Source organism: Epinephelus lanceolatus, chromosome 11, assembly GCF_041903045.1.
Source record: "Epinephelus lanceolatus isolate andai-2023 chromosome 11, ASM4190304v1, whole genome shotgun sequence".
Classification (NCBI taxonomy): domain Eukaryota; kingdom Metazoa; phylum Chordata; class Actinopteri; order Perciformes; family Serranidae; genus Epinephelus; species Epinephelus lanceolatus.
In genome coordinates, this window is record NC_135744.1 from 24,062,683 (window position 1) to 24,089,820 (window position 27,138).

Sequence of the window (27,138 nt, forward strand, 5' to 3'; positions counted from 1 at the left end):
TTATTAATAGCCTTAAAGATGTGCTTCTGTAAGAGACACATTTATATTTCTCTCTCATCTTCCTCGTAAATCCTTGTGCTCTGTCTTCTGAGGAGATGAGACCGGCCAAACATCCTCCCTGCAACAAAACAATTATCCAGCAATAACAGCACTGCAGAGTATCAAAGGACGATAGGTCTGCACTGCTGATGTAAGACGGCTATAAAGCCTGTAACTTCCCATTGCTATGAAAGCAGTCTTCATAATAACACACGTTCAAAATGTAAGTCAATACGGAGCCCCAGAATGGCTGTCTCTTTTATCAGATGGGTTAATGTAAGTGGGCGCCTGTGGTAAATAGCAGCATTGTGTAGCCAGCGACAAATGCTCCGACTCAAACACAACAGCAATAGTAAAATGTCCCTCTTCATCTTCTCGCTGCAGCCCTCGCCTGCGATCACAGCCCACATTACTTAACAAGGGCGAGGAGCCTGGGAGGGGCGCCTCAACATCCTCACACCTCGGCGTCCGCCTCCCATTTCTAATTCTTCCAGCAAAGGTCCACAGAGAGCAATGAAGCCAAACATTCTCCCAAACAGAAATTGGCAGCCAGGGTCCATAAACGTTCACGGGCTCTGTGCTGTGTGAATTGCGGCTGGTGTTTGGCCTCGCTGAGCTCCCACAGCAGCTCTGTTTCACAGCGCCTGTTTCTGTCTTCTTTATTTGAACTGAGAGCTCTTTGTGTTATTGTCTCTAGCTGGGTCGCTCATTATGAGTTACTCTTTTCTTTTTGCATTGTACTCTCTTGAGTCTAACGTTCATGTGCATGTGGATAAAGATGAACTTTGTTTTCAGTGTTGTACTTAAACAATACAGAAAGGGGTTCTGCTGCGGCTGCAACCACAACTGATTTCTACTCATCATCTTCTTCTAGTTTAATCAGCCTGATTAGCATACGAGGCTGGAAATGGCATAATTTCACTTATGACTGAAGTGCAAATTCTGCTGATTGCAGAAGTTGAAATTGCTTACTAAATCAAGGTTGGGAAACTTTGATAGTGGCATGGAACAAAAAAGATTGCTGCTACAGTGAGAGCATTTAGAGGAGGGAAAGAAACAGTGGCTCACAAAGTGCTGTTATAAGCCTGTTAAAAACACAGTAATGCAGGTGGGATGGATGAATTAAAACTAGCTCTGTAACAACTACAGTCATCACATTTCTTTGTTTCATACATACATGAATGTTTCTACAATGATGCAGTATATGAGCTGACTTTGTCATCGAGAGGTGGATGGCATTTCACCTGGGCAAGACACCTGCCAAGCTGCAGACCACTCTTTGAGACCAACAAACAACAAAACAGATTATGATTTCGATCTGTTTCCAGCGGCTTTTTAAGGCAAAAAAATGCAGTTGTTTTTCACTGCGATATCGCTGTTTCCTGCCAGGACAGTCATATCAAAAGTGATCGTTTTTTTTTATCAAGACATTGTGCCAGGATAGTGGCACAAGAAGCAGCAGTTATTAACCTAGACACTGCTGAATTTCCTAAGGGGATAGTGGCACAAAAAGTTGTTGTTTTTTACCGAGAAATCGCTGTGTTTCCTGCCAGCAGAGTGTTATGAAAAGGAATTTTTAAATTGAGACATTGCTGCTTTTCAAGTGAGGACTGTGCCACCAAAACCTTTTTTTTTTGTGCCTAAACGTAACCACACTCTAAAAAATGATTCATGGAGTTAGTGGATAATACTTAAAATAAAAAAGTTATTCATCATAAAAAATGATGTTGGTTGGAAGTGTTTTGGTCGGTTGACAACCTATTTTCAAGAAGCTAGCATTTTTGAGTAAGATGGAATAAGATAAATAAAAAAAATATTAAGTTGGTTCAACTTAATTAAGCTTTTTGAAATCAAAGCAAATCATGTTGGTTGTACTGAACTGATTGAGTTTGTCAGATTATAAAAGACTCTTAGGATGTACTAAATAATGCCGGAGTTGGAACTACTGAAAAAGATTCATGCAAATTGTTGAACCAATGGATTCTTTTAAAGAGTGCACATGCTAAGCTCAGCCTTCTTGAAATGTAAAATCTAAGTGTATCCGCTACAAAACAATGTGCAAATGTGACATACCTGTGGTTTGCAGAAACAAGCAATGCCAACATCTATTCTGGCAACTGGGTTGGGTGACCACTAGGTAGAATTTTAAACATGCAACTCCCCTAATATACCCAAAATTGTAATGTATTTAAAAATCTGATTCGACTTCTGAATCACGACTGGGAATCATAGCAACTCCATCCATCTAACTGCTGGTGAATTCTGAAATATTCCAATTACTGAGCTGTACTGTAGCTCCCATTTCTAAAAAATGAAAAAGGGCATGACTCAAAAGTCTATGGCACATTTTAGAAGTTCCGATGAGTCTGCTGGTAAAGATTAAATAATAAAATTGTAAAATGAACAATAATTCCCAGAGGGAAACGCTCCACCACGGTTCCATAAAAGATGACTATAAATACTGTGGGGAGGTTGGAAAGAAAAATTGATTAAGTTTCAAAATTGTTTTATTTTATGATTTCATATTGGCATGGTGTCTCTAGAATAGTCTTAAGTCTGCAACTATGTGGCATGCAATTGCTTTTTTCTTTTTTCTTTTTTCACCGACATCAAAGCCGATAACTTAGACAGAAACCAGTGTGCATGGGCTGAGCTGAAAGAACACCATTACTTTCTTTATTTCTGAGTGTGCACACACAGGACAGTGAAAAGAAACTAACAGAATACTGGAGCAGCACCTGTCCAGATAAATACAAGTTCTTGTGGTGTTCTAGAAAGTTTGGGTCTCACAAAGACAAGTTGAGCTGCTTGTAAATGCTGTAATGGCACAGTCATGTTCTGTGGCTTTACGACCATATTTTAATGCTGAGGAAGAAAAAAGGAGATAACCGACTTCCCTGAAGAATCCAACAACTGGTTTAATATTTAACCAGACATTTGGTAAAGTAAATACGATGTTTTTATGTATCTTAACCTTGTAAAGTCACCTGTAACTACATGTGACAATAAATGTTATGAAGTAAAAATGTTTCTGACTAAACTGAAGAAGGAAAATGTAGCATAAAATGGAAATACTCAAGTAAAGTACAAGCGCTTCAAGTAAGTGCTTGAGTGAAAGTACCACCTCTGATATTTACTGGCGCAGATTTCTTTGTAAACCAAAGCAAATGTTTGCACCATCATAAAGGTAATCAGGACGAAATCTTTCCGATGTGGCAATCATTTTCCTTTCAGAGGTCTTGATGAATTCCCATGCTGCCAACACTTTCATTCTATAAATTGGATTCAATTAGTCAGAGTAATTGCTTGTGGTTGCTTGATCAAAGTGGTGACAGAGATGCAGAGACATAAAAGGGGGTGATCATACGAGATGTTAAGAGGATGTCCTCTATTGACTGCAGTAATGTGTTCACAATGCAGATGTACGCCAGCAGAATACTCACAACACGTCTGACATCATTACACTCAGCCAGCCAGATGCATGTTCTTTGTTAAACTGGCTACAAATTACGGTGAATCCTTTTAATATTCACTAAAAAAAGCACACAGGCACTACAACTACTTGGGTATGGCTATGAAAAGATCATGCTTCGGCTTAAAACACACATTCAGTGGCACAAACGCCACTTGAAACGCCATGACGTGTCACTGAAAAAGCTACAGGTAAAAAATAAAAATAAAAAAAATCAAAACAAGCCAGTGTTGCCTTACTATACTGTTCACACAGATAGTTTTAACACATGCTTAGTTTGGTTGCTTTTTTGTAAAGCAGCAGTCAGTTCCTTTAAATAACGAGGCGTCCTGCTGTGTGCGGATATTCATATCGTACGCCCACTGATTTTACTAGCAGTATTCTGACAAACACAAATTGGCAGCAGGCGCGAGCTAAATCGGGCAAAATAAATCACGCACAATGGATACACACAAAGAGAAAGCAGGACAGAAATATCTCGAGAACATCCCTTGTTTGTGAAATCGCATCCACAACATGTACTCTGAGTGTGAGAGCCTAACATGGCTGTACCCCTCAAACAGCCTGTGTGTATCTATGGTAACTACCCTCTTCTGAGAGACAGTTTACAGGTATATGGACATGGATAGTGGATGGTGAATTATTTAGAAGCACTATCAGACCGAGTCTGGCAGACACAGCTCCAGACTGTGAATTCAAACCTGATACTGGAACTGTGAACAGATATAAAGTGGCAGACCCCTCTGACACACCGTCTGAGAGGAAAACCCACAACCTACAGTGTTTTTTTGTTTGTTTGCTTTGTTAGGACATAAATACATATTTACCTAGCATCTGAAAACACAAGCATGTCCGGTTTTATATCTATTCAAACAATAACACAGATATACATACAGATGACAAAAGGAAGACAAACATAATCAGGCCAGTCCCCAGAAGAAAATGTTAGTATTGTACATTTCTGCAAACCATGTTACATTTGTGTGTTTCATACATATCATACATTTCTAAAGTAACGTTCATATGAGCTGACTGTCATCTGGAGGTGGAGGGGGTGGTGGATGGTGTGACAGTTAGGCGAGATGCCTGCCAAGCTGCCTGCCAAGCTGCAGACCACTGTTCAAGACCAACAAACAACACAACAGGTTGTGATTTAGCGAGTCATCACTTTGTTTCCAGCGACTTTGTAGCCACCAAGTGTGGGTGTTTTTTAGTGACCCTTTGCTGCGTTTCAAGCAGGGATTGTGCCACTATAGTACAGTACATAGTATTTACGTCTCACACCATCATTTCTAAAGTGACGTAATATATGAGCTAATTTTCATAAATGAATGGTGTGTCATCTCGGTGTGATGCCTACCAAGCTGCCGAACATTGTTCAAGGCCACCAAACATGGGTGGATTTTAGGGACCCGACGCTGTTAATCCAGCGAGGATAGCGCCATGAAAAGCGGATGTTTCTTACTGAGACATTGCTGCTTTTCCAGGCGGGATTGTGTCCCTAAAACCAGGTATTTTAAGCCAGAACATGATCTTTTCCTTACTATAACCGAGTGGTTTTGTGCCTTAACATAACCACGTCAACCATTGAGACATAAAGAAATGTAAACTCTGGAGTTGTTTAATATTGAAGTATTCTTATAACCCAGTTGACAGAATAAATATAGGCAGTGCATGTTTCTGCAAACAATGGATATGTCACATTTGCACATTATTATGTAGCAGACACAATGAAACTATGAACACATTTCTAACACCTGCTTTTGTTGGTCTTGAACGGTGTTGTGCAGCTTGGCAGCTATCTCACTGACGCCATTCACCATCCCCTCCACCTCCAGATGACAAAGTTTGCTCATATACGTGTAATCAGAACGACATCACATTGAAAAGTTGATGTGATACGTATGAAAAATGTAACACATTCGTGGTTTGCAGACATGAACAATGCCAACGTTTTATTTTGGCTACTGGGCTGAAATCTGTCATCCTGTCCTCTGAACTCTGATTTCACCCTTCACAGGCAAAACTAATACAAAATCTTGACTGCATAATCATAAACACACTGCATCATTAATCATTAAAATATACTCTTACTCACTGGATTTTTGTGTTGATGTAATATTGGCTTTATTTTCATATTGGGTTGCAATGTAATGACCGCCACTGTTCATGTCACATTAACTATTATTCACATTAATGTATATATGTGCATATTAAGGCTGGAAACCACCAGAAAAAATGTTGGCAAACCTCAGATGCTTTACATTTGTATGCTATTATGTTGCAGATATGTTCAGTCTTTACGTTTCAACAGTGCTGTGGTTAGAATGTGGTTAGGTTCAGACACAAAAAAACACTTGGTTATGTGTAGTAAAAGATCATGTTTGGGCTTTCAAAAAAAAGAAAACATCTGGGGACATAATCCCACCTGATGCAGCGATTTCTCAGTAAAAGACAATTGCATTACAGGCCTAAAAAGCTGAAGGAAACAGTGACAGGTTGCTACAAAACAACTACATTTGATGGCTAAAAAGCTGCTGAAAAAAACAGTTTTTTTTCTGTTGGTCTAAGAAAGGATCATATTTTGGCCTGAAATATCTGATATTGAGGGCACAATTCCGGCAGGTAATGCAGCGTTGTCACGGTAAAAACACAACTGCATCTTGTGGAGGTAAAATGACGACAGGTCACTACAAAACATCCATGTTTGGCGCCTTAAAAGCTGCAGGAAACACAGTGATGTCCTGCTAAAAAAGAACCAGTTTTGTTGTTTGTTGATCTCAAACAGTGGTCTGCACTTTGGCAGGTGTGTGGCCGAGGTGTCATGCCATCCATCATCGCCTCCACCTCAGGATGACAGTCAGCTCATGTATGTCATCACTTTACAAACAATATGATACGTATAAGAAGTGCAAGTGTAAGCACATCTCCACTGTTCTTCTCTGGACTGGGGCTGCATGATAAAAAACGATGTCGCTTTTTTGTAAACACACATTGCGATTAGAATATGAGTACCGATTTTAGCGGGAATGGTACTTTTTTCCCTTTCATTTTTAAATGTCAATGATGTGACTTTTAATTCGGTTCTGTACCAACCCAGCATGTTCACTTATATCTGAAATATGATTTGTAGTGCGGGGCATCTCTGTAGTACCACACTGCTGTATTTATAATGGCATGTTGTGACACATCTGCAATATGAATATTGCACTTGGCCCTGCCGCGCTTTGGGTAACATTCTGATTAATTGTGCATATGTGTTTTGATGTGTCTGAACAGCACTTGTTAATCCTGAAGCCCTCTTTGTGCAAAAAAAAATAAAAACAAAATAGCGTCCAGGTGGTGTTAAGTGGCCATTAATCCCAGTTATGAGAGCAATCAAAGGGTGAAGTAAAACTCAAGCTGCTGGAGAGGTAGCTGTGAATAATACACACGCTCGTCTTTCTGTTAAACAGGTTATTTATTATTTACCAAGAGTCATTTGGCCATAATGCTCATAAACATCTAACTATGGAGGCTTCAGATGGATGATCTCACACAAACACAGCCACACTGAGGGAGACGCATTTGTCAACATGCACACACACACAATTTTACATAATCATACAAAGACAGCATGATTGATTCACCCCTCCCCCACGGTGGCTGTATGACTCTCTGACAGGGAGGACTGAGTCCAACACAAAGACGGATAAAACAAGGTAAATTAAAAACCGAGCTCAGGTATAGATTTTGCACCGAGGTCAATCTGCCAGACGCATCCTCCAGCACGCCGACTCTGAGCTGAGGATAAAGGGAACAAACTGTTATTTTAGGACTAGCCTGCTCTAAATAGGAGGATTCAGTGCGACCGCTGCAGCAGCCAAGGCTGATATGAATTCCCAGAATGCTTGGCAAAGAAAAGATGGAAAAGGTCAGAGTCTGCATTCATCTTTTCAGCACACTTTTCTGCTCGCAGCATCACCTTTTCCTGCTTTTATTCCTCTGCGTCCTTGGCCTTTTTTCCACATCTCCCTGGGGTGAATAAATGGAATTGTGCCACGCGGTGCAGCTCAGCACTGATGACATTTTGTCATCTGCTGGTTTCACTCACGCTGAACCATTGTCACTCATTACACGCGCCCGCACTGACAATACTGTTTATCCAGAACAATTAAAATGCTGTTTATTCAAAAGACTGCACGTGAGCCAAACAAATGTTATTAAGGTTCAACATGATTTAAATAGAGCGTATAAACAGCGAGCTGAAGCTAGTGGGGGATTATATTAGTGTACCCTTGTAAATGCTGTTTTTAATGGGTGAGAGAGCGAGGTTAGTAATTCACCAAACAAGCCATTATTGAGGCTCTGTCTCATTTCCTCATGTGAGAGCTGCTCCCTGAGTCATCATCTTATCTTTGCCCGATCCTCTCCAGCACCTCACCCACTCAGGATTATGACAGCTCTGGATGGGCTGCTGAGAGGATCATTTCTCCCACACACTCTTTTGCTTTATCTACACTATCTACTGGCGCAGAACGACTCATAGAGGCACGACAAACACCTGCCATCACTGTATGTGTATGCAATTAAGCATCATCAACAACACAGCGTGTATGTGTGTGTGTTGGGCTGCGGGTGCTAATTTAAATGTCAAGTCTTTTGTGGATTTTGAATAAAGCAAACTTCCAAATTAAAATATAGTTCAGTCATTAATTTCTATGGTTTTCACACATTAAAGGTTAATTAGTTTGGTTTTTCTTTTTTCTTCGACATTATTGCAAAATTGGGAGCACTGTTCACCTGACCCCAAACAAATAAATACTGTGCTGCTGTTGCAAAGTAGCTCCCATTAAAAAATTGCACAGGCGTAAGAGAAGATATATTGTACTTGAGTTTAGGGCTGCAACTAAGTTCCTTACTGATTAATCCGTACATAATGTTCTTGATTGTTTTGGTCTACAAAACTTTAGAAAACAGTGAGAACAGCCTGTTACAATATTGTAGAGCCTACAGTGCCTTCATTAAATATCTTCTTTAGAGCTGCGTCAGTCGACTAACAGAAAATTAATCTGCAACGACTGTGAGCATTGAATAATTTTAAAATATTTTTTCAAGCAAAAAAAAGCCACACATTTTCTGGTTTCATGCTTGTCAAATGTGAGAGTTTGATGCCTCTCTTTGTTTTTCATGATAAAACAAATGTCACATTTGAAGACGTCACCTTGACTCCGGGAGATTACACAGAGCATGACTCACTTTTTTATAATGTTTTTTGACAAAACAATATGTCGATTAATCCAGAAAATAACTGGCAGTTTAATCGATAATAAAAGTAATCGCGAGTTTCAACCCTAGTCTTGCTTTGTCCACCCAACATTTACAAACCCCAAAACATTAAATTGACTATAATGCAAGACCAAGGAAAGCAACAACATCGTAATATTACAATGACAAAACTGACTGTCAATATAGTTGCAGCAGCGAAACAGGCTGCAACATAACCACTCGGGGCATGTTCACAACGTTAAAGTACATCCACTAAAAGTGTTTGTTTTTGCTAGTCAGGCTCAGATTGTTATTTTTTGTGTGTGAAAATATTATGGAAAGGATCTCTACAGAGCTTTTTTTTTTTTTTAAATAAAACCCAACACACTCTATTTAAATAAACAGTAATTTCAGCATGTATAGAAGCAGCTTATTTTCACATCTAACTGGGTGAATTCAGGGTTAATTTTAACTAGAGCAGAGCTGGTAATTGTTGGACCTATGGCGACTTTAGGTCCTGACAATCCAGGCAGACAGTTGGCCTTTGCTCAATGTCTGCCCGTTGGCAAGCGTCCATGACCCTAATTTTTGTGTGTCACATACTGTTGGCACTAGTCGGCCTTTGGCGGCTGTTTTGCCAGCCCATTCAGGATGTTGAATCGGCACCGAGGCAGGCAGAACACTTGAGAGGAAGCACTCTGATGGGTGGTTCAGCTCCATGCACAGTGAGGAAAGCAAACAAACGGCGTAAGTCAAGAGGGAGTGAATGCAAAGAAGATCGTGTTTTTAGCCATTGAGCTCTTTAGAAGAAACAGTTTGTAATTGTTTGTGTTATTGTTTCCTCGCACATGGTATTTATTATTTGTTCTTTTTTTAAACATCCTGTTGTGTTTTTAATGTGCTAACTGGCTAACTAGCATCTTGAATCTGAACACATGAATGAACGAATGAATGAATGGACACAGAATGACTGCATCAGGGAACACTACTATTTTTGTAAGATGTGCTCTCTTTTACTATTTATTTAACTTATTGTTCCTACCTGCCTATTTGCACTGTTATACATATTGTAATACATTTTTACATGTGTAATGGCGTATTGTGTTGTGTGTCTGTCTGTACCTTTGATTTCTGGGAGAAGCAAAAGACTAATTTCAGTTGAGGTGGACAATAAAGTTATCTGTCTGTCTGTCTTCTGGTTTCCCTTTTTGAATGACAAATACAGACTGCCACCACCTACTGGTATGGAAAGCTATTTCCTCTCATGCAGGCACAGAACATATGTGCTAGTTGGCTGTCGGCTTTAGTCTTTGCAGTGTATTCAAGTAAAACTTTTTGGCTGAGACACAGGTGACGTGAGGCGATGCAACAGTCAGGGTTCATCGTCACTACTTCTTTGATTTCGGTTTGGTGTGTGGGGCCTTTTGAACAAGGTGTGTTCTATGATGATAAAATTTCTGTTCATTTAAATGGAGTTTGGGGAAAGCAATATTGGGGCTGTTTCTGTTTAAACTAAAAGGATCTTACTCTTGATCAAAAAGTCTGTCTCTGTAGGGATCCTTTCCATAATGTTATCAAACACTTAGAATAACAATCGGAGCCTGTCAGTGGCAAAAACAAGCACTTTCAGTGGATGTGAAATGCCGGTGTGGACAAACCCTGAGTGGTTACATTGCAGCCTGTTTTGCCGCTCACTTAATAATAGAAAAGTTATGAGGGAAAAGTCATGAAGATACAGATACAGAGATAAGATTGTTAACATTAACACATCAAGCGGCACGTTGCTGTTACAGCTGCTCAAGGCGGAGCTACTTGTAACTACTTTATATAGCCTACAGTTAGCTAGTTAAGTGTTGCGGTTTCAAATTTCAATTTGAATAAACAAACCTGGAGAAAGGTACAGAGATGGTGTGTGTTTACTGAAGAAAGAATTGGGTAGGATGTGTGTGTTTATTGGTTCTCCGGAGTCAGCACGGCAGATGGTTTTGCGTTGAGGGTGTGTTGGCCGCAGCAGCTGCTCTCACTGCGCCTCTCTCCATTCTTCTCACCCTCACCCTCACGCCCACACACACACACACACACACACACACACACACACACACATATAAACACACAAGGCGCTCCTGAAAAGTACACCGGGATCACCTGATGGAACTAGACACTGATCCCCTCCATTATTCATGAGCTGACCGAGAGCAGCTACATGACCACCCTAATATGCTGTAAATTCCTAACACAGCGCTCTCCTGGCGTCTGCCACTTTCTCTCCCTCTCAACGGGTTCTCCTGTGATTTCACACACGCCCCAACACTTTGTCAAACAGAAAACACCATGCAGCCTATGACATCATTCTGAAATTATGAGGGGAAAAAGCTCAGCGATGAGCAGAGTGAGTGCAGGAATAAAAATGAAGCGTTTTCTCCCTCCCCCCGCCCTTCTTTGTCTCCCTCTTCCCCTCCCCTTCACCTCTCCTCTGAGGAAGAACTTCAAAGCAGCTCTGAAGTCAGTGGGATAGAGGAAGGGGATCCCAAGGGGACAGTGCCACACACACACACATACACATGCACACAGAGTATACACACACACACACACACACACACACACACACACAGAGCCCAAAGATGGCTAACAAGCAGTCAAACAGTGCCCTTTGAGGAGTAACTGGGTGACAGCTTCAAACGGGCCCGGCTCGAAAAGAGCGCGGCCGTTTCTCATGACTGTATTGACTTCAATAATGCTGTTTCATGTGCCTGTTTTATCACAAATCTCTTGCACAAACACACACACCAGCGTGCACACGCAGATGAACTCCAGATCTGACAGAAAACACGTCTGGTAGAGAAAGATGCACAGCTTTTAATGGATAATAAGGCTAATATTTAATTGAGTAAGAATAGATCTGAGGAAACGACTGAATAAAACATTCTCTGATTTAACAATTACCACTATGCAAAGGACAAAGTTCATTAGAAGCAGGGCCCAAACGCCTGCACAAAAAAAAAATGTTAGGTTGAATTATTCAGTTTTTCGTCCTTGATGTAAATTTTATGTTATGTTTTTCTGCTTCTTGATGAGGATGAATCTGGGGCTAAGCTCGCTTTGATCAGGAGATGAAGAAGGGTTTCTCTTGATCTTCCAAGTTGCTTAAATGCTTCCCACAGTGGGAGGCTGACCCCAAACCTGAAGTTATTTTACTGACATGCATGATCTAAATCCGAACCATCGAAAGAAAAACGTAACCACCTCTGCATGTCGAGTCAAGTATGATTCAAGAGGACGTGAGGGGAAGAAGGGCTCTGAGCAGATGAGCTGGGGCTAATCTTGGCATCTCTATCCCCCATACAGGAGATTCACAGTCTGATTTGGTTATCAAGATGAGTCATACTCTATAGCAGGAGTCTTCCAACAGTGAGACGCACCTCCCGAGGGAGAGATGTGAGGCAGAGATACTGTGTGAGGTGAAAGGAAACAGGTGCATGCCCATGCTCTAAACACAACTTAAGTTAGTTATTGTTTGGTCCGCTGGTATCGCCCACTCACCAACACTCTCAGCAGTTGCAGCTGTGACACGCAGCTCAGAGGCAATTACCTGAAAACCTTTAGCATCTTTCTGCTGTATGTTGTGTCACAAGCAGCACTCTTCACAGAGTCACACTTCAGTCCAGATACATTGCTTATAACTCCTCAACTAAACCAATCCCCAGAATAAATGCTGGCATTGTACATTTCTGCAAACCACCGATATGTCACATTTGTACGTTTAATAATGTAAAAGATAAAGATATGCTGACAATTTAAATGTCTTTACATTTCAATTTTTAATTTCATGTTTTAACAATGCTGGGATGAGGTTGAGGCACAGAAAACACTTGGTTAGGGTCAGGAAAAGATTATGTTTTGGTTTAAAATACCCATTGTGGTGGACATGTCCTGAACTAGGGATGCATGATAATATCGCCATGTCATCGGTATTAGCCGATATTGGCTTAAAAATGAAATACTGGAGTCGGTCAACACACTGATAACACCGGTGCATCATCAGAATTGGCCAACATGCTTTTTCTTAATTTGCACAATGAATACATATCATATATATTGAAAAGTATTGTATTTCATGTCTCCATCTGCTGCTGGGCCATCACGATACGACTATGCATGCAAAATGTGATGTTAATTCCACTACAGAGAAGTCTTGATGATAACTAAAACTAGGTAGAGAAACAAGTGGATATATCAATATGGAAATCTATTATTGCTCAAATGAGTTGTTAGATATCGGCATATTGGCAAAAAATCCCAAATTGTGCATCCGTATCCTGAACTGTTGCCAAAAACACCTGCTTTTGTTGAAACAAAAATGGCTTGATGTGTCTCAAACTGCTATGAATAAGCACCTGCATTTGTTGCCACAAACACTGCTGGAAATGTCCTGAACTGTAGTTAAAAAATACCCACTTTGGTTGCTATAAACATGGCTAGGAATTTCTTGAATTCTCGTTAAAAAAATATCCTCTTTTCCTGCTACAAATGCATCTGGAAATGTCCTGAACTGTCATTTAAAAACACCCGCTTTTGTTGCTGCGAAGATGGCTGGAAATGTCCTGAAGTCTTGTTAAACAATACCTGCCTTTGTTGATACAAACACAGCTGGAAATGTCCCAAGTTCTCATTAAAAAATACCCGCTTCTGTTACTACAAACATGGCTTGACACGTCCCAAATGGTTGTTAAGAAATACATGCTTTTGTCACTACAAACACGGCCAGGAAATTCTCAAACTCTTGTCAAAAAATACCTGCTTTTGTAGCTACAAACATGGCTTAACATGTACCAGCTGTCGTTAAAAAACATTCACTTTTGTCACTACAAACACAGCTGGAAATGCCCCAAACATTTGTTACAAAATATGTGCTTTTGTTGCCACAATCACTGCTGGAAATGTCCTGAACTGTAGTTAAAAAATACCCACTTCTGTTGCTACAAACATGCCTAGGAATTTCTTGAATTCTTGTAAAAAAATAAAAAATAAAAAAAAATAAAAATCTGCTTTTCTCGCTACAAAAGCATCTGGAAATGTCCTGAGATGTCATTTAAAAACACCCGCCTTTGTTGCTGCGATGATGGCTGGAAATGTCCCAAAGTCTTGCTTAATTATACCTGCATTTGTTGCTACAAACACAGCTGGAAATGTTCTAAAAATTTGTTACAAAATACTGGCTTTTGTTGCCGCAAACACTGCTGGAAATGTTAATATATATATAGAAATATCCACTTTTGCTGCTACAAAAGTGTCTGGAAATGCCCTGAACTGTCATTCAAAACACCTGCTTTTGTTGCTGCAACGATGGCTTGAAATGTCCCAAATGGTTGTTAAAAAACACCTTCTTTTGTCACTAATGACACGGCTGAGAGAACACCTGCTTTTGTTGCTACAAACATGGCTTGACATGTACCGACTGTCCTTAAATAACATTCACTTTTGTTGCTGAAAATATGGCTGGACACATCCCAAAATGTCTGTACACTACAGGAGCTGCTAAAAGCTGATTGGCATATTAATGGTGCCAATTTGACAAAACATCAACAAATAGTGTGGCTCAAGTTGTAGCCCACAGCTAAGTCACTGAATCAATGGACACATTCCTGTAGATGCGGTGTGAGCTACCTTCGAGGCACATTTATACAGAATGAGACAAAACAACACAGTCTCCCACAGTGAGTTGGTATTGCTTCACCGAGCATTGGAAAAACCCACACATGATGATACATGTGCTGTGTGAGAAATGGGATAAAACATCAAAAGGAAACTCCATCAAGAGCCAGAGGGAGTGTGTACCTGTTTGTGTGTGTGTGTTTGTGTGTCCTCAGAGGAGAAGGATTAAAAATGGACGCACTTTCACATGGGAAGAGTGGCGTGCTTTTGTCAGCCTGAGCACTGTGACACAGGCTGCGCTGGGTTTGGGGATTTTCTTGCCGGGATAATTCATCTCAGGTAACCTCAGTGCTGCATTGTGCCTGTGAGTGAGTAGGCTGCTGCAGGTTCTGATGATGGCAACAACACGCCACAACAACAGCACATAGCTCGTCTCAAGGACCGCAACCAGTGTAGAGGATATCGATCTATATCAGATCAGGGTCTTACAGCAGCTGCTAATAATTCTTCAAGTACAAGATGGTTGGAGGTTACAGCATCAGGTATCTCCAGTAGTGGCTGTTAGGATCCGAAGCTTCTGTAATATGAGGCAATCTTTTAATGGCAAGTATGAACAAGAAGGATGATTACAGCACCTGTTTTAATGTTCTTACGAGCACCAGATTATTGTTCTGAAACAAACCCAAAGTTTTGAATTTGTGTTTTAAGCTATAGTAAGTAAAATCATGACAGATTTATAAAAATATAATTAAATTGCAGCAACATAATCAGCGAAATAAAACATTGGCATTGTAGGTTTCTGAAAACCATATGTCACATTTGTTCGTGTCATATGTGGCAGATATGTTAAAATTTACATTTCGGTATTATGTTGTGACAATGCTGTGTTTAATATGTGGTTAGACAAATAAAAAAATCACCAAGTGAGGGTTAGGAAAACATCACATTTTAGCTTAAAATACCGGCTTTTATTGCTACAAAACCAACTGGAAATGTCCCAAACTGTTGTTAAAAAACACCCACTTTTGTGCATGCATAAACGGCTGGAAATGTCATGAATTGTTGTTGAAAAATAACAGCTTTTTCTGCTACAAAAACCGCTACACATGTTTGAAACTGTCATACAAAACACACGACTTGTCACTAAAAATAAAGCTGGAAATGTCTAAAACTGTCTTTAAAAATCACCTGCTTTTTTGCTACAAACACAGCTGGACACATCCCCAACTCTTGTTAAACACACCCACTTTTGTCGCTACATAAATGGCTGGAAATGTCACAAATTGTTGTTAGAAAATACCTGCTTTTGTCATTACAAACACTACTGCAAATGTCTGCAACTGTCATTCAAAAACACCCACCTTCTAACTAAAAACTCAGCTGGAAATATCCTCAACCTTAATAAACACCTGCTTTTGTAGCTACAAACACAGTTGCACATGACCCCAACTCTCATTTAAAAACACCCACTTTTGTCACTACAAACACAGCTGCAAATGTCCCAAACTGTCATTCAAAAACACTCGACCTGTCCCTAAAAATACAGCTGGAAATATCCTAAACTGTCTTAAAAAAACAAAAAAACAACTGCTTTTGTTGCTACAAACACAGCTAGAAATGTCCCAAACTGTTGACAAAAATTACAGCGTTTGTTGTTCTCTAGCAGTGGTCTGCTGATGTCTGCTGCATGATAGCGGTCTTGCCTCTGCCATCCATCATCCCCTCCTCCTCCCACTAAGAAAATCAGCTCATATACATGTATTCTGAACTATGTCAAACATGAAAAGCACAAATGTAACATATCTGTGGTTTGAAGAAAGGAACAATGCCAACATTTATTCTAGAAACTGGACTGAGTTGGGATCAAGTTTAACAAGCTGTTTGGAATAAATAAAGTGACTTGTAAAAACTTAATTCCTCCAATTTTTATCTTACATTATGAAATGTTTACTGTAACCTTGTTGTAAATGCCAGGCCTGTCTTTAGTCAAGTTTTATTGTATTTTCTGCACAATGGAATTTGTTGACTTTATTTTTTAACAGCAGGAGTTCAGTTGGTTAAAACTTATTTGCTTTGTTCAACCATCTGTAAGAGATCACTTACAGCTCACTGTTATTGTAACCATCAATCATTAACATGCTGTGACTAAGTAACGAGGAACATACAGCGCTACAAATTGTTTGAGGAGGATAACAAACAATGGAACTTAAAGGAATACTTCACCCACAAAATGATCATTTGTATATCAGTTACTCACCCCGTGTTAAGTTGAATTCTTTATGAAAACTTCCCTTTTTTTGTATCCCTCCATGGTGAATGAAGAATCCTAACATCTTTAGTGTTTGTTGGACCCATCCACTGCCACTCCCACCCACCCTATGCGGACTTTCGACACTTAACTTTCATTCTTGTTCCGCTGCGTTTCCCCCTGACGCTGCCGAGCACCATTATACTCTAACATAGTAACATGCCAACGGTAAAGGACAGCTTTTTTCATCAGTTTCTGATGCCGCAAGTCACTGCCCAAGCGCTGGATTCAGAGTGAGACCTGGTTGTACTCGCGGGTGGAAGTGTTTTATATTGTAACGTGTAATGATCGCTGCCTACCTGTGGGTTAAATAGTGATGTCACGTCTGCTTTGGGTGAGTCGTTGTTTTACTTTTGATGGGAGAAGACGCTAGTCCGCACATGTGCCAGCTTTTTTGTGTTAGAAGTCTCTTTTTAGTTGCTGAAGCCGTGACCTGTACCATCACAACGTCTGCCCTTAATAAAACTACAGCTGAGGTGAGAAGTATTTCGTCTGGTGTTCATTTTTACCTGTAAAACGACTCCCCGGAGATCTCCCACATCTCTACAAACGCTTAGAAAATGCACGTGTTTGGGAAGTGCTGAGCATAAGTTGTTTGAGAGTTTGTAATCAAATGTTTAGCTCTTGGTAATCGTGGACCCCTATGACTTCAATTCATCAAGAATTTTCTCTGTTTTTGGATTCTTCGTTCACCCTGAAGGTGTGCAAGATAAACAAAGTTTTCTTCACGAATTCAGGAAAACACTGGCAGGTAACTGATATACAAATGATCATTTTTTTGGAAAAAGTATAGCTTAAAAGGTTTTACTGGCAGTGCGGAGACGCCTGAGAAATATGGTTTCAATTAATTCTACAGCTTCTTTTTAATATGAAACACTTCAAATATCAAATATCATGCAAATATCTTTGCATGGGGTCTAATTTCACACGGTGGTGCAAGGCCTTTTCAATCTCCTACTCCACTGTAAGAAGTTTGCTTCAAAAAACGGCACAAACACAACTTCCCTGAAAGCACGCTTCATGTCCACTCCACCCAAATGACACAGCAGCAAAACTTAACTCTTTAGCTAGAAATACTCCCTCTGCGGCCTTGGATTTGAGACAGAAACACAGACTGACAAGCCTGTTACATAAAACATAAAGGAATTACCACCTGCAGTGATGCCATACAGCCAAGCTGACTGAAGTGCAGATTCAAGGAGAATCAGAAAGTGATGTTTCAGGCTGATTTTCTGTCTCTTTGGTGTGGATTTCTTTGAGTGAGCAGAGACTCCCCTGCTGCGCTCTCACATTGCAGCAATTTGTATGTTTGTTTTTTTAAAACACACTATTAGATCACGTTGTGAGACAATGTCTGGATATTAGTACTTGCCTGAAACACTTTAAACGACCTCTCCATCCTTCCTCTGCCACCCCTTCAACTGTCCTTCCCCCCACCTCCCCTTGAGGCTTCATCAACAGCGGCTTCGCCCTTCAGGAGAGCTGAAGAGGAAGGAAGTAGGACAGGAGGAGGAGCAGTGAGAGGCTGCCAGCGGGATGAGAGGAGAGCGAAGGAAGGCGTGCACTGACAGAGGCTGCATGTGGTGATCAGGGAAAGCAAAGAGATGCTGCAGAGTGGTGGAGGTGGAGGTGGTGGTGGTGGTGTATCACTGCTCATCTAGGAACAATGTGAGTGTGGAGCAGGCAGGAGATGCTTTGTGGAGAAAGAAACCGAGAGACAGACGGCACGGGAAGATAGAGCGAGAGTGACTGACACTCCTCTCACACCTCTATGAGCAGCCACATCCTAATACAAGCTAATCCCTCTATCAGCTTCTCACCTCACCTGGGCCTATCGCGCCAACAGCAGCGCTCTGACAAAATGGAAGACCACTTTCCGAGATACACTCAGTTATTTTAGCTCAGCCGGGCCGGCACCGTGGAGCTCAAATCGCATGCAGCTAAGTATTTGGTCAGCACTGTCACTGTCCTGTCACTCACACAGCTCCTGCTGACTTCCCTTTCTTACCCAAGCAGCATGTCACAAACTGAGCACTGATTACTGATTCACAGGGTGTTCATAAGGACTGAGACAAACAGCTGGACTGTGACTGTTGTCACACAGCTGTATATCGTAATGGAATTTGCAGCAGCGTGATGTGACTGTGAGTTTTTGTTATCAGACTGCGTTTAATGATTATTTGGGGATGAAATAGACTTTAATCGAACTTATTGTTTGTTTTAATTATTGATTCAGTCTCAACAATTTCTCAAGGTGACCCACCTACCAACACAGGGTGTCTCCGGGTATTAGACACTTAAATTTAATGCTTTTTACGACCTTTTCTAGATCATTTTTTAAGCAAATTTAAGACTGATTTTTGGACAAATTATTTTCTTATATTCGAACATTGCAGGTTAGCATAAAGGTAAGTGTGTGGTTCCGTGCAGAGGCAGGCTTTAATATAGGAACATGGTTATTAGAGTGAGTTAGGTTGATCCACATGTAAGGTAAGTGGAAGTAGTAAAAAGACAGTATGAGGTTCAGTGGTGGGTTTAGAGACTCAGTTTCACACAGAGGAGTCTGACTCATTCTGACAAAAATAAATTAAAAGATGGATAAAATAAATTACATAAAATGTTTAAATTTTGCAAATTAAAATCTGATCATTTTTAAGGCCTGATATTTCAAAAAAATGAATATAAGATATTTTAAGACATTTTAAGGACCTACAGAAACCATGTAATGGTCCCAAATCCAAAAATATTTAGTTTACAATGATATAAAGGGAGAAAAAAAATCTGAAAAGCTGGAAACATCACACATTTTGCATTTTTGCTTTGAAAAATGATTCAAAAGATTAACAGATTATCAAAATATTTGCAAATAAATTTTCAGATTGACTAATGGATAAATGAACAAATCATTTCAGCTATAGCATCAACATTTGAGTAGGGCTGGGTATTGTTTTAAACATTACGACACCAGTATCTTTAAAGTGATGCAGATTCCAAGAGAGTACTTCATCTGATACCTTTTTTTACCATTAAGTATGCCATGCTCAATGTCACCACACCAGACTGTAAGGGTTGTGCAGCTGCAGTAGTGGACCAATCACACGTCGCATTACATCAGAGAATGCTTGCAGTGAGTGACTGCGAATAAAACCATACAAATAGTCAATTTTTTCAATATCTGGCTACAAAAAGGATCCAATACAGGTATTCCTTTACTGTAGAATTTTACTACTTGGGTTATTATGTTTGATACCTTAAAAGGCGTCAAATACCGATCCATAGTCCAAATTATGATGCAGAGCATCACAAGCAAAGTAAATCCTTGCATCATGAACTCTAATGTATTTATATCTTCTTCTATATCACTATACCGATAATATTCACATAGAATATTATACTCTGCGCGTATATCTGTGTTGATATTTCTTATATTAAATGTTGTTATGTCCAGGGGGATATTTCACAGCCTAGACAGGACACTGCAGTCCATCAGGAGCAAAACCTCAAGCCACGAAAAACCCGTTACATTAATGCACATCTATGATCCTAGTACATTGCACTTATTTGCGATACTGAGAACTTTGGACATTCCCTGATTGATATTCTTGCACATCCTGCACAAAACTGTTCAGCTTTCTCATTCTGAAACAGCTATATTTGACATGTTTGTTCTGTTACAGGATTGTGTTTGAAGTGAGTTCTTGACTGTTGCAGTACTACTTTCATGTCCTCTTAATATGTAACTGGATGTTTAATGTATGCAGCAAATTCAGTTCAATTTTATTTAAAAGCCCCAATATCAGATATCAGGGCTTTGCAGCATACGACATCTCTCTGCCATTGGACCCTCGCAGCAGATAAGGTAAAATTCCCCCCAAAAAACCCTTTAACAGGAAACAAACAGAGCAAAGCAAATTCCTTGTGAGTGAAAACCTACTTATTCTGATTTCAGGAAGACTGCAGAAGCTGCCACAGCAAAGGAGTGAAATTATCTTAAAAATGTGATATAGCCAACTGAACATGTTTGCGGGTTTTGTCTTTAAACTCCATGAATGCCTACAAAATCTGCTCTATCTATTTCTACGCAGATCAAAGTTTCAATGGCAGAAGCTGTGAGACATAATCCTCGGTGCACCGAGCTGACAACGCTGGAGGAAAGGATTCACACATTGTTAATAAAATCTGCCAACTGCTTCCCTTACAAACACATCAGCATCACAACAATGTGTGTGTGAGTCCTTAAAACTGGTCTACTGTGCTTAAAGTATTTTAAAAAGGACCAGCAGGTTGAAGTTATATCCACAGTCACTCATAAAGTAATGAGTGCAAATCAGAAAACCTCCCAGGTCAGGATATATTAGCATCTTTGTGAGCATAATTCAAATTTCTGCTCCTTTTAGAGAATCCTATTCACTATAACTAACATTAATATATTTTAGGCAACACTATGAGTATAAATATATTCACTGCTGTGTGTGTAAACTGAGTGGAGGCGGTTAACCACACAACACAAGCCATTTAATTCACAAAACAACATGAGAGGAGTGTGTGTGGTGTTCAATGTCCCGCAGCCCGGACACACGGAGGAAATAAAGAAGCAGCAGCTGGTCACAGTGAAGCAGCGGAAATCGACGAGTTATAAAACAGCACCATCTGCAAAGCGAGGAGACGCTGCCCAGCGAGAACACCGTCTCCGGTACCGTGCAGCTCTCTGCTAATGAAGCGGCCCCGTTTCGCTCCAATAAACTGACCTCGGGATGAATATATGAGACAGACACAACAAGAAGCTAACGTAAACACCGCCTTAATGCGCTCATACAGGATTAATGAAGCCAGAGAGGAAGAAGAAGAAGACCGTTATTATCGCTGCCTCCAACAACGTGCGTCTTTTGGGAAACTCTTACCTTTCCTGTTGTCTTTCGCCTCGCCGGGTATTTAGTGTGTCTTCTGGGTGCTGATGTGGAGTCTTCTGTCCCTCCTCTTCAGCGTTAGCTAGCCCCGCTGCCTCTGCTCGGCTTGTGGTGCTGAAGTGGACAGCGCACTGAGGAGAGCTGGGGACAAAAACCCACACACACACACTGCGCCTGTGCCGGAGCCGCCCGCAGCACAGCGCCCTCTGTCGGAGCGGAGGAGCGCCCGCAGCCTGCAGCCTGCAGCCACATGGAGCCAAGCGCACTGAGAGAGCGTCACCTAGCGTCGGGATTCACAACCTTTCTCTGTGTGACACACCACAGCAAGGAAGTTCACTTTCTGTTATCATTTTAAAGGCAAATCCTGAGACACAATAAAATTTCCACCACAAATTCACCTGCGTCCACGGTGCATGATGGGAAAAGAACTCCACACCAGCAACACTTGCAGCATACATAACACGTTTGGCGTGTGGCCTTCCATCCTTACAGAGAACTTTTTAACAGGGTGGAGCAGGAAAACAACCAGTTATATACATCAGCTCCACCCACACCAAGATGGGCTGGATGTTTGGTCATGTGGCTTCAGGCCAATCACATTCTTAAAATGGCGGAGGGGTACTACTGTAAAACTTCAAATTAAAGTCTAGTCCCAGTTAAATTCCCAGTTAGTTTGACTACCCTGGTGTGGCTACACATTTTGACACATAAACACCTGTTACAATTAGACGAGCAGGTCATTTTTAAGGAAGTTCTTTGGATGTATACAGCTGGGTTGGGTGGCACGGTGGTCTAGTGGTTAGCACTGTCGCCTCACAGCAAGAGGGTTCCTGGTAAAATCCCAAAAGGGAGCCCTTCTGTGTGGCGTTTGCATGTTCTCACCATGTCAGCGTGTGTTTTCTCCAGGTACTCCAGCTTCCTCCCACAGTCCAAAGACATGCAGGTTAATTGGTGACTCTAAATTGTCCTGTAGGTGTGAATGTGAGTGTGAATGGTTGTCTGTCTCTGTGTGTCAGCCCTGTGATAGTCTGCTTGGTAAATAAGAGACAAAAATAAAGAGGTGACTCCTTAGCCCTGAAGCTATCATAAAGTCAGAATATGTATCCATTCCTTGATAACCTGGTAAGTTGTTCATATTCCATTAGTCCCTAAGGGTCCACCAATCAAAATAGTCTTAACAGTTCTTCATAAAAACAAAACCAAGTTGTGAAAATTGTTTTAACAAGATAAAGTGGTGCTGTGTCGGTATGCCAGGTGCTGTAATCCTCGGGGCCTTAAAGCAAGTGTCCTAACTCTGATGTGCTGTCTCTCAGAGCTAGATCAAATGAATGATTCATACTTGATACGTTATTCAAAGTCTAGTTTTTAAACAAGTAATATTCATACTGGTTTAAATAAACATTTTGATTGTGTTTCCAGAGTTGTTTACAGTGATTCCCAAACTTTTTCCTTAAGAGACCTCTTCTCTATTATTGAATGAAGTGATGACCCCTGAATGAATGACATATTTTTTTTTGGATATTTCATATGATATTAAATACAGGACAACTGCACCATAGCCCAAACTGTGAATTCAATATCTGCAGGAAGTTTGTGTAAACTAAATGGCTTAATTTCAGCAGATTATTTCCTGTGATTGTCGCATCAGAGATTAATTTTCCTCATATTTCTAGGACCTTATTTATATGATTATCTGTCTGTATTATATTTATGTTTTATTTCTAACAATCGTACATATTTTTGACAAGTTCTTTGCTTTTTTCCTCACTGATGCTTTGACATTGTTCTATGAGCTCTTTGTTTGTTTCAAAGGTCCAGTGTGTAAGATTTGGGGGGATTAAGTGTCAACGAGCAGTGAGGATTGAAGATTGCAACCAGCAGAAACTTCTCTACATTCATGCAGTGTTCATTGTTCAGGAGGTTTTTACCAGGAGCCCAATTATGCACAGAGGTCTTTTCCTCTCTAAAACAATCAGACCGGCTGATTTAAATCGGTACTTGGTGGGTGACATGGAAACGCTAAAACTAGAACCAGTGTTTGGATTGTTCTGTTCTGGGCTACTGTTTCTGCCAATATATCCTACACACTGGACCTTTAAGAAATTTGGGGGAAAAAAATTGGGCAGTGTTTCCCAGCCTTTTTCCTCAAGGGACCTCTTTTCTATCATTGTGTAAACTGATGACCCCTGATATTCAATGGATAACAGTAACAGTAGAGAACAACTGATAAACTGCACAATTACTCCAAAACTGAGATGAACTTTTCTGATCTATTTAGGAACTTTTTATATGATTCCCATGAGCGGATTATGAGATAGTGGGCCCCTGGACACAGATATGCACAAGGCCCCACCACCTCTCCTACAGAGGGGAAGACAAACAGACCTTGTCATGATATTGCTTCTTTTTTGTTGCTGTTGTTTGTTGTTTGCACCTCTTCCAAGTCACTCTGCGTCCCTTTTAGATCATTTAGTTTCACTCTGATTTAATTTTGTTTTTTTTTTAATCGCTTTGGTCTCTTTGTAGTCATTTTGTGTCATTGTTTGGTTGTTTTGCATCTTTTGTGGTTATTTTGTGTCTCTTTGCAGTTCCATCGCATCCGACTGTGGTCTTTTAAAGCCTCTTCCTGGTCGTTACCTGTTGATGATGATGATTTTCTTGATGATCTTGTGACCGCAACTACCGAGTTCATCCCGTGATGCCATATTGCCCAAAAACACATTTTCCCATAAATTTACATAGGAAAAAAAGATGTCTGTAAATCAGTAGATTCATTTTTTTGAGCGTCACAATCCATGACTTGTTTCACAATCAGGATTTGATCCATTTGGTCCGATAAGATGTTGAAAGTCTAGAAAAGCTGCATGATTAAATAATTTCATCCCCATTCAAGTCATCAGAGGGCTAAACTGGAGGTTAGCCGCTGGGCTGGTGAAGTCTCTAGCGTGCTTGCCCCGGATGTCAATCTTTTTTGACTATATGTGCCACTGAGCAACTTTCATTGTATTGAACGCTGTATTGTAGGTTCTCTTCATACATCCATGCACACTTGACACATGGGAGAAGTTCTAACTGGTTGCTATGTGCAACCTCAGCGCTCTAGATGTTACTAAATCCTACACACCAGACCTTTAAGATCCACTTAATATTCTGAAATAACCCCTGTCACTTAAAGCTATTCAGGTTCTCTTCCTTGTTTCTAATACTGGCACAGTGTAAGGTAGGTGTGAGGTGAACTGAAGGCAGTAATATGAACAGTAAAGTTAACCTGAGATGTGAAAGGAATGAGAATAAATGCAGTCGTCAGTTGATGTAACCAAATTACTTAAATTAAACAGAATGATTTTGCGTCTGAGAAATAACTACATGTGTACAGAACATTATGCTTTCATTAGAATTTAAGCACAGATCACATGTAGCTCCTGTGATTTTTGGGTGAACTGGGATACATTCTTTCTGCAGCTGGTGAGTTTTATTGGAATGTGATTATGCATTATTAAAAGTCTCTGAGTCTTTTTCAATCTTTCCATCTGCCCTCCTCTGACTCGTGGTCTCCTGTGCGTTTCCACTGAGTGTTCGTCAGGGTCACATGGGGTGTACGTTGTCCCGGGTGGCAGGCTGTAAGGAGTGGTGCAGGGCAGCGGCAGCAGCGGGGTCGCCCTGGGTGACAGCGACGGTGGCCTGCTCCGGCAGGAGGCTGGGGTCTGTCAGGATGGCCGTGGTGGTACTCAGGAGGCGGAGTGAACTCAGAACCACTGAGGGGGCACACAGAGAAACACAGATTACAGATAATGTGACATAGCAGCTGGAAACTTATGGAATGATCGCAGTACTATCAAACTATACGTTTAGAGTAGTGGTTCTCAACTGGTGGGTCGGGACCCAAAAGTGGGCGGCGGGGTCATTTTGAATGTAGAGTTTGGGATTCACAGATCTTTTGTGAAATATTGTCACTTTTTTTCTCAAAATTTTACAACTTTTTTCTAAAAATTTGATGACCTTTTCTTAGTTTTGCGATTTTTGTCTCAAAATTGAATGATTATTTCTCAATACTTTGACTTTTTTCAAAATTGTATGATTTTTCCTTGAAATCGTACTTTTTTCTCAAAATTTTATGATTTCTTTTTCAAAATATTACGACTTTTTTCTAAAAAATTTTTGCAAAATATTGCAGTTTTGTTCATGTAATTTTACAACTTCTTTTCTAAAAATATTTTCTAGAAATTCTCAAAATGTTAGTCTGTATATTACATACAATAGTCAATGCAAAGATGATGAACAGACACGAATACGCGCCAAAAGACTACTGTATTTCATGAAAAAAGCCATAAAATTTCATGGAGGTGTCTGTGAAATAGATTTGAGCGGAGAGTCAAAAATTTGGGTCACGACTTAATGACTGAGCAAAAATGTGGGTCCTGAGGATAGACCAGTTGAGGAGAACCACTGGTTTAGAGGAAGCAGCTGGACTCACTGGGTCTTAGGGCAGGCAGGGAACAGTGTTGGTCCAGCCAGGACAGAGTGGACCGACACAGGTCCTCCACACTGGCAGTGGACACCATTCCATTATAGGATTCAAACAGCGGCTCGATGATGATACTGAACTGACAGTGAGTTGAGGAAAAATGTCAATGTGACTCATCAGAGTTCTTGTTTTTCTAACGTTACTGAATTGATAATGAAGCATTGCACAGTGACTTAAATTACAGTCCTCCTTCCTCTGTTTATCACTAGAATAAATGCTGCCATTCTATGTTTCTACAAACCATGGATATGTTAGGTTTGCACATTATTATGTAGCGAATACATTGAAACTTTACATCTAAACAACACTGTGGTTAATGTGTAGTTAGGTTTAGGCACATAAACACTTGGTTAAGGTTAGGAAAAGATCATGTTTTGGCTGATATACTTGTTTTTCAGGGCACAACCCCAGCAGGAAATGCAGTGATGTCTCGGTAAAAAACAGCCACATTTTGTAGCACTATCCCCGCTTGAAAAACAATGACAGGTCACTACAAAACACGCATGTTTGGTGACTAAAAAGCTACAGGAAACACAGTGATGTCTTGCTAAAAAAAGAGCCAGTTTTGTTGTTTGTTGGTCTCAAACTGTGGCCTGCAGTTTGGCAGGCGTCTGGCCGAGGTGTCACGCCATCCACCATCCCCTTCACATTCTGATGACAATGTCTGCTCATATACTACGTCACTTTAAAAATGATTCGTAAGAGAAATGTAATGTATTCGTGGTTTGCAGAAACGTACTACACCAACATTTTCCTCTGGCAACTGGGCTGTTTTTGCCTAAAAAACATATTTATTTCTGTCTTTATTTTCAGTATAGTGATACCCCTATTGTTTATTTGTTGTGTTTGATCATGCTGTAGCATCATTTTTACCATCTTTGTTTTGAATTCTATCCTTTGCTCGTCTTCCCAGAGGCCACACAAAAACAACAGCAATAAAACAATTTAAAACCTAACAATATCAATAAAAAGAAAAGGCCAAACAAGC

The 27,138-nt window shown here is 40.4% G+C and overlaps 2 protein-coding genes across 7 annotated transcripts in view; both read right to left on the minus strand.

Annotated features, from left to right (window-relative positions):
• Window positions 1–21,774, minus strand: part of srrm3 (serine/arginine repetitive matrix 3) — a 129,996-nt gene extending 108,222 nt beyond the window's left edge. For both annotated transcript variants that reach the window (XM_033640750.2, XM_033640742.2), the window contains exon 1: window positions 21,620–21,774. The gene's annotated coding sequence lies outside the window, so the exon portion shown is untranslated. The remainder of the gene's footprint in view (window positions 1–21,619) is intronic.
• A 3,158-nt stretch (window positions 21,775–24,932) lies between these two features.
• Window positions 24,933–27,138, minus strand: part of mlxipl (MLX interacting protein like) — a 28,687-nt gene continuing 26,481 nt past the window's right edge. For 4 of the 5 annotated variants that reach the window (XM_033634352.2, XM_033634344.2, XM_033634338.2 and 1 more), the window contains 2 exons: window positions 26,100–26,229; window positions 24,933–25,380 (listed from right to left, as the gene is read on the minus strand). In XM_033634352.2, the coding sequence (XP_033490243.1) occupies window positions 25,211–25,380; window positions 26,100–26,229 (300 nt within the window). In that variant the 3' untranslated portion in view covers window positions 24,933–25,210. The remainder of the gene's footprint in view (window positions 25,381–26,099; window positions 26,230–27,138) is intronic. The other variant, XR_004502074.2, reaches the window with a different exon arrangement.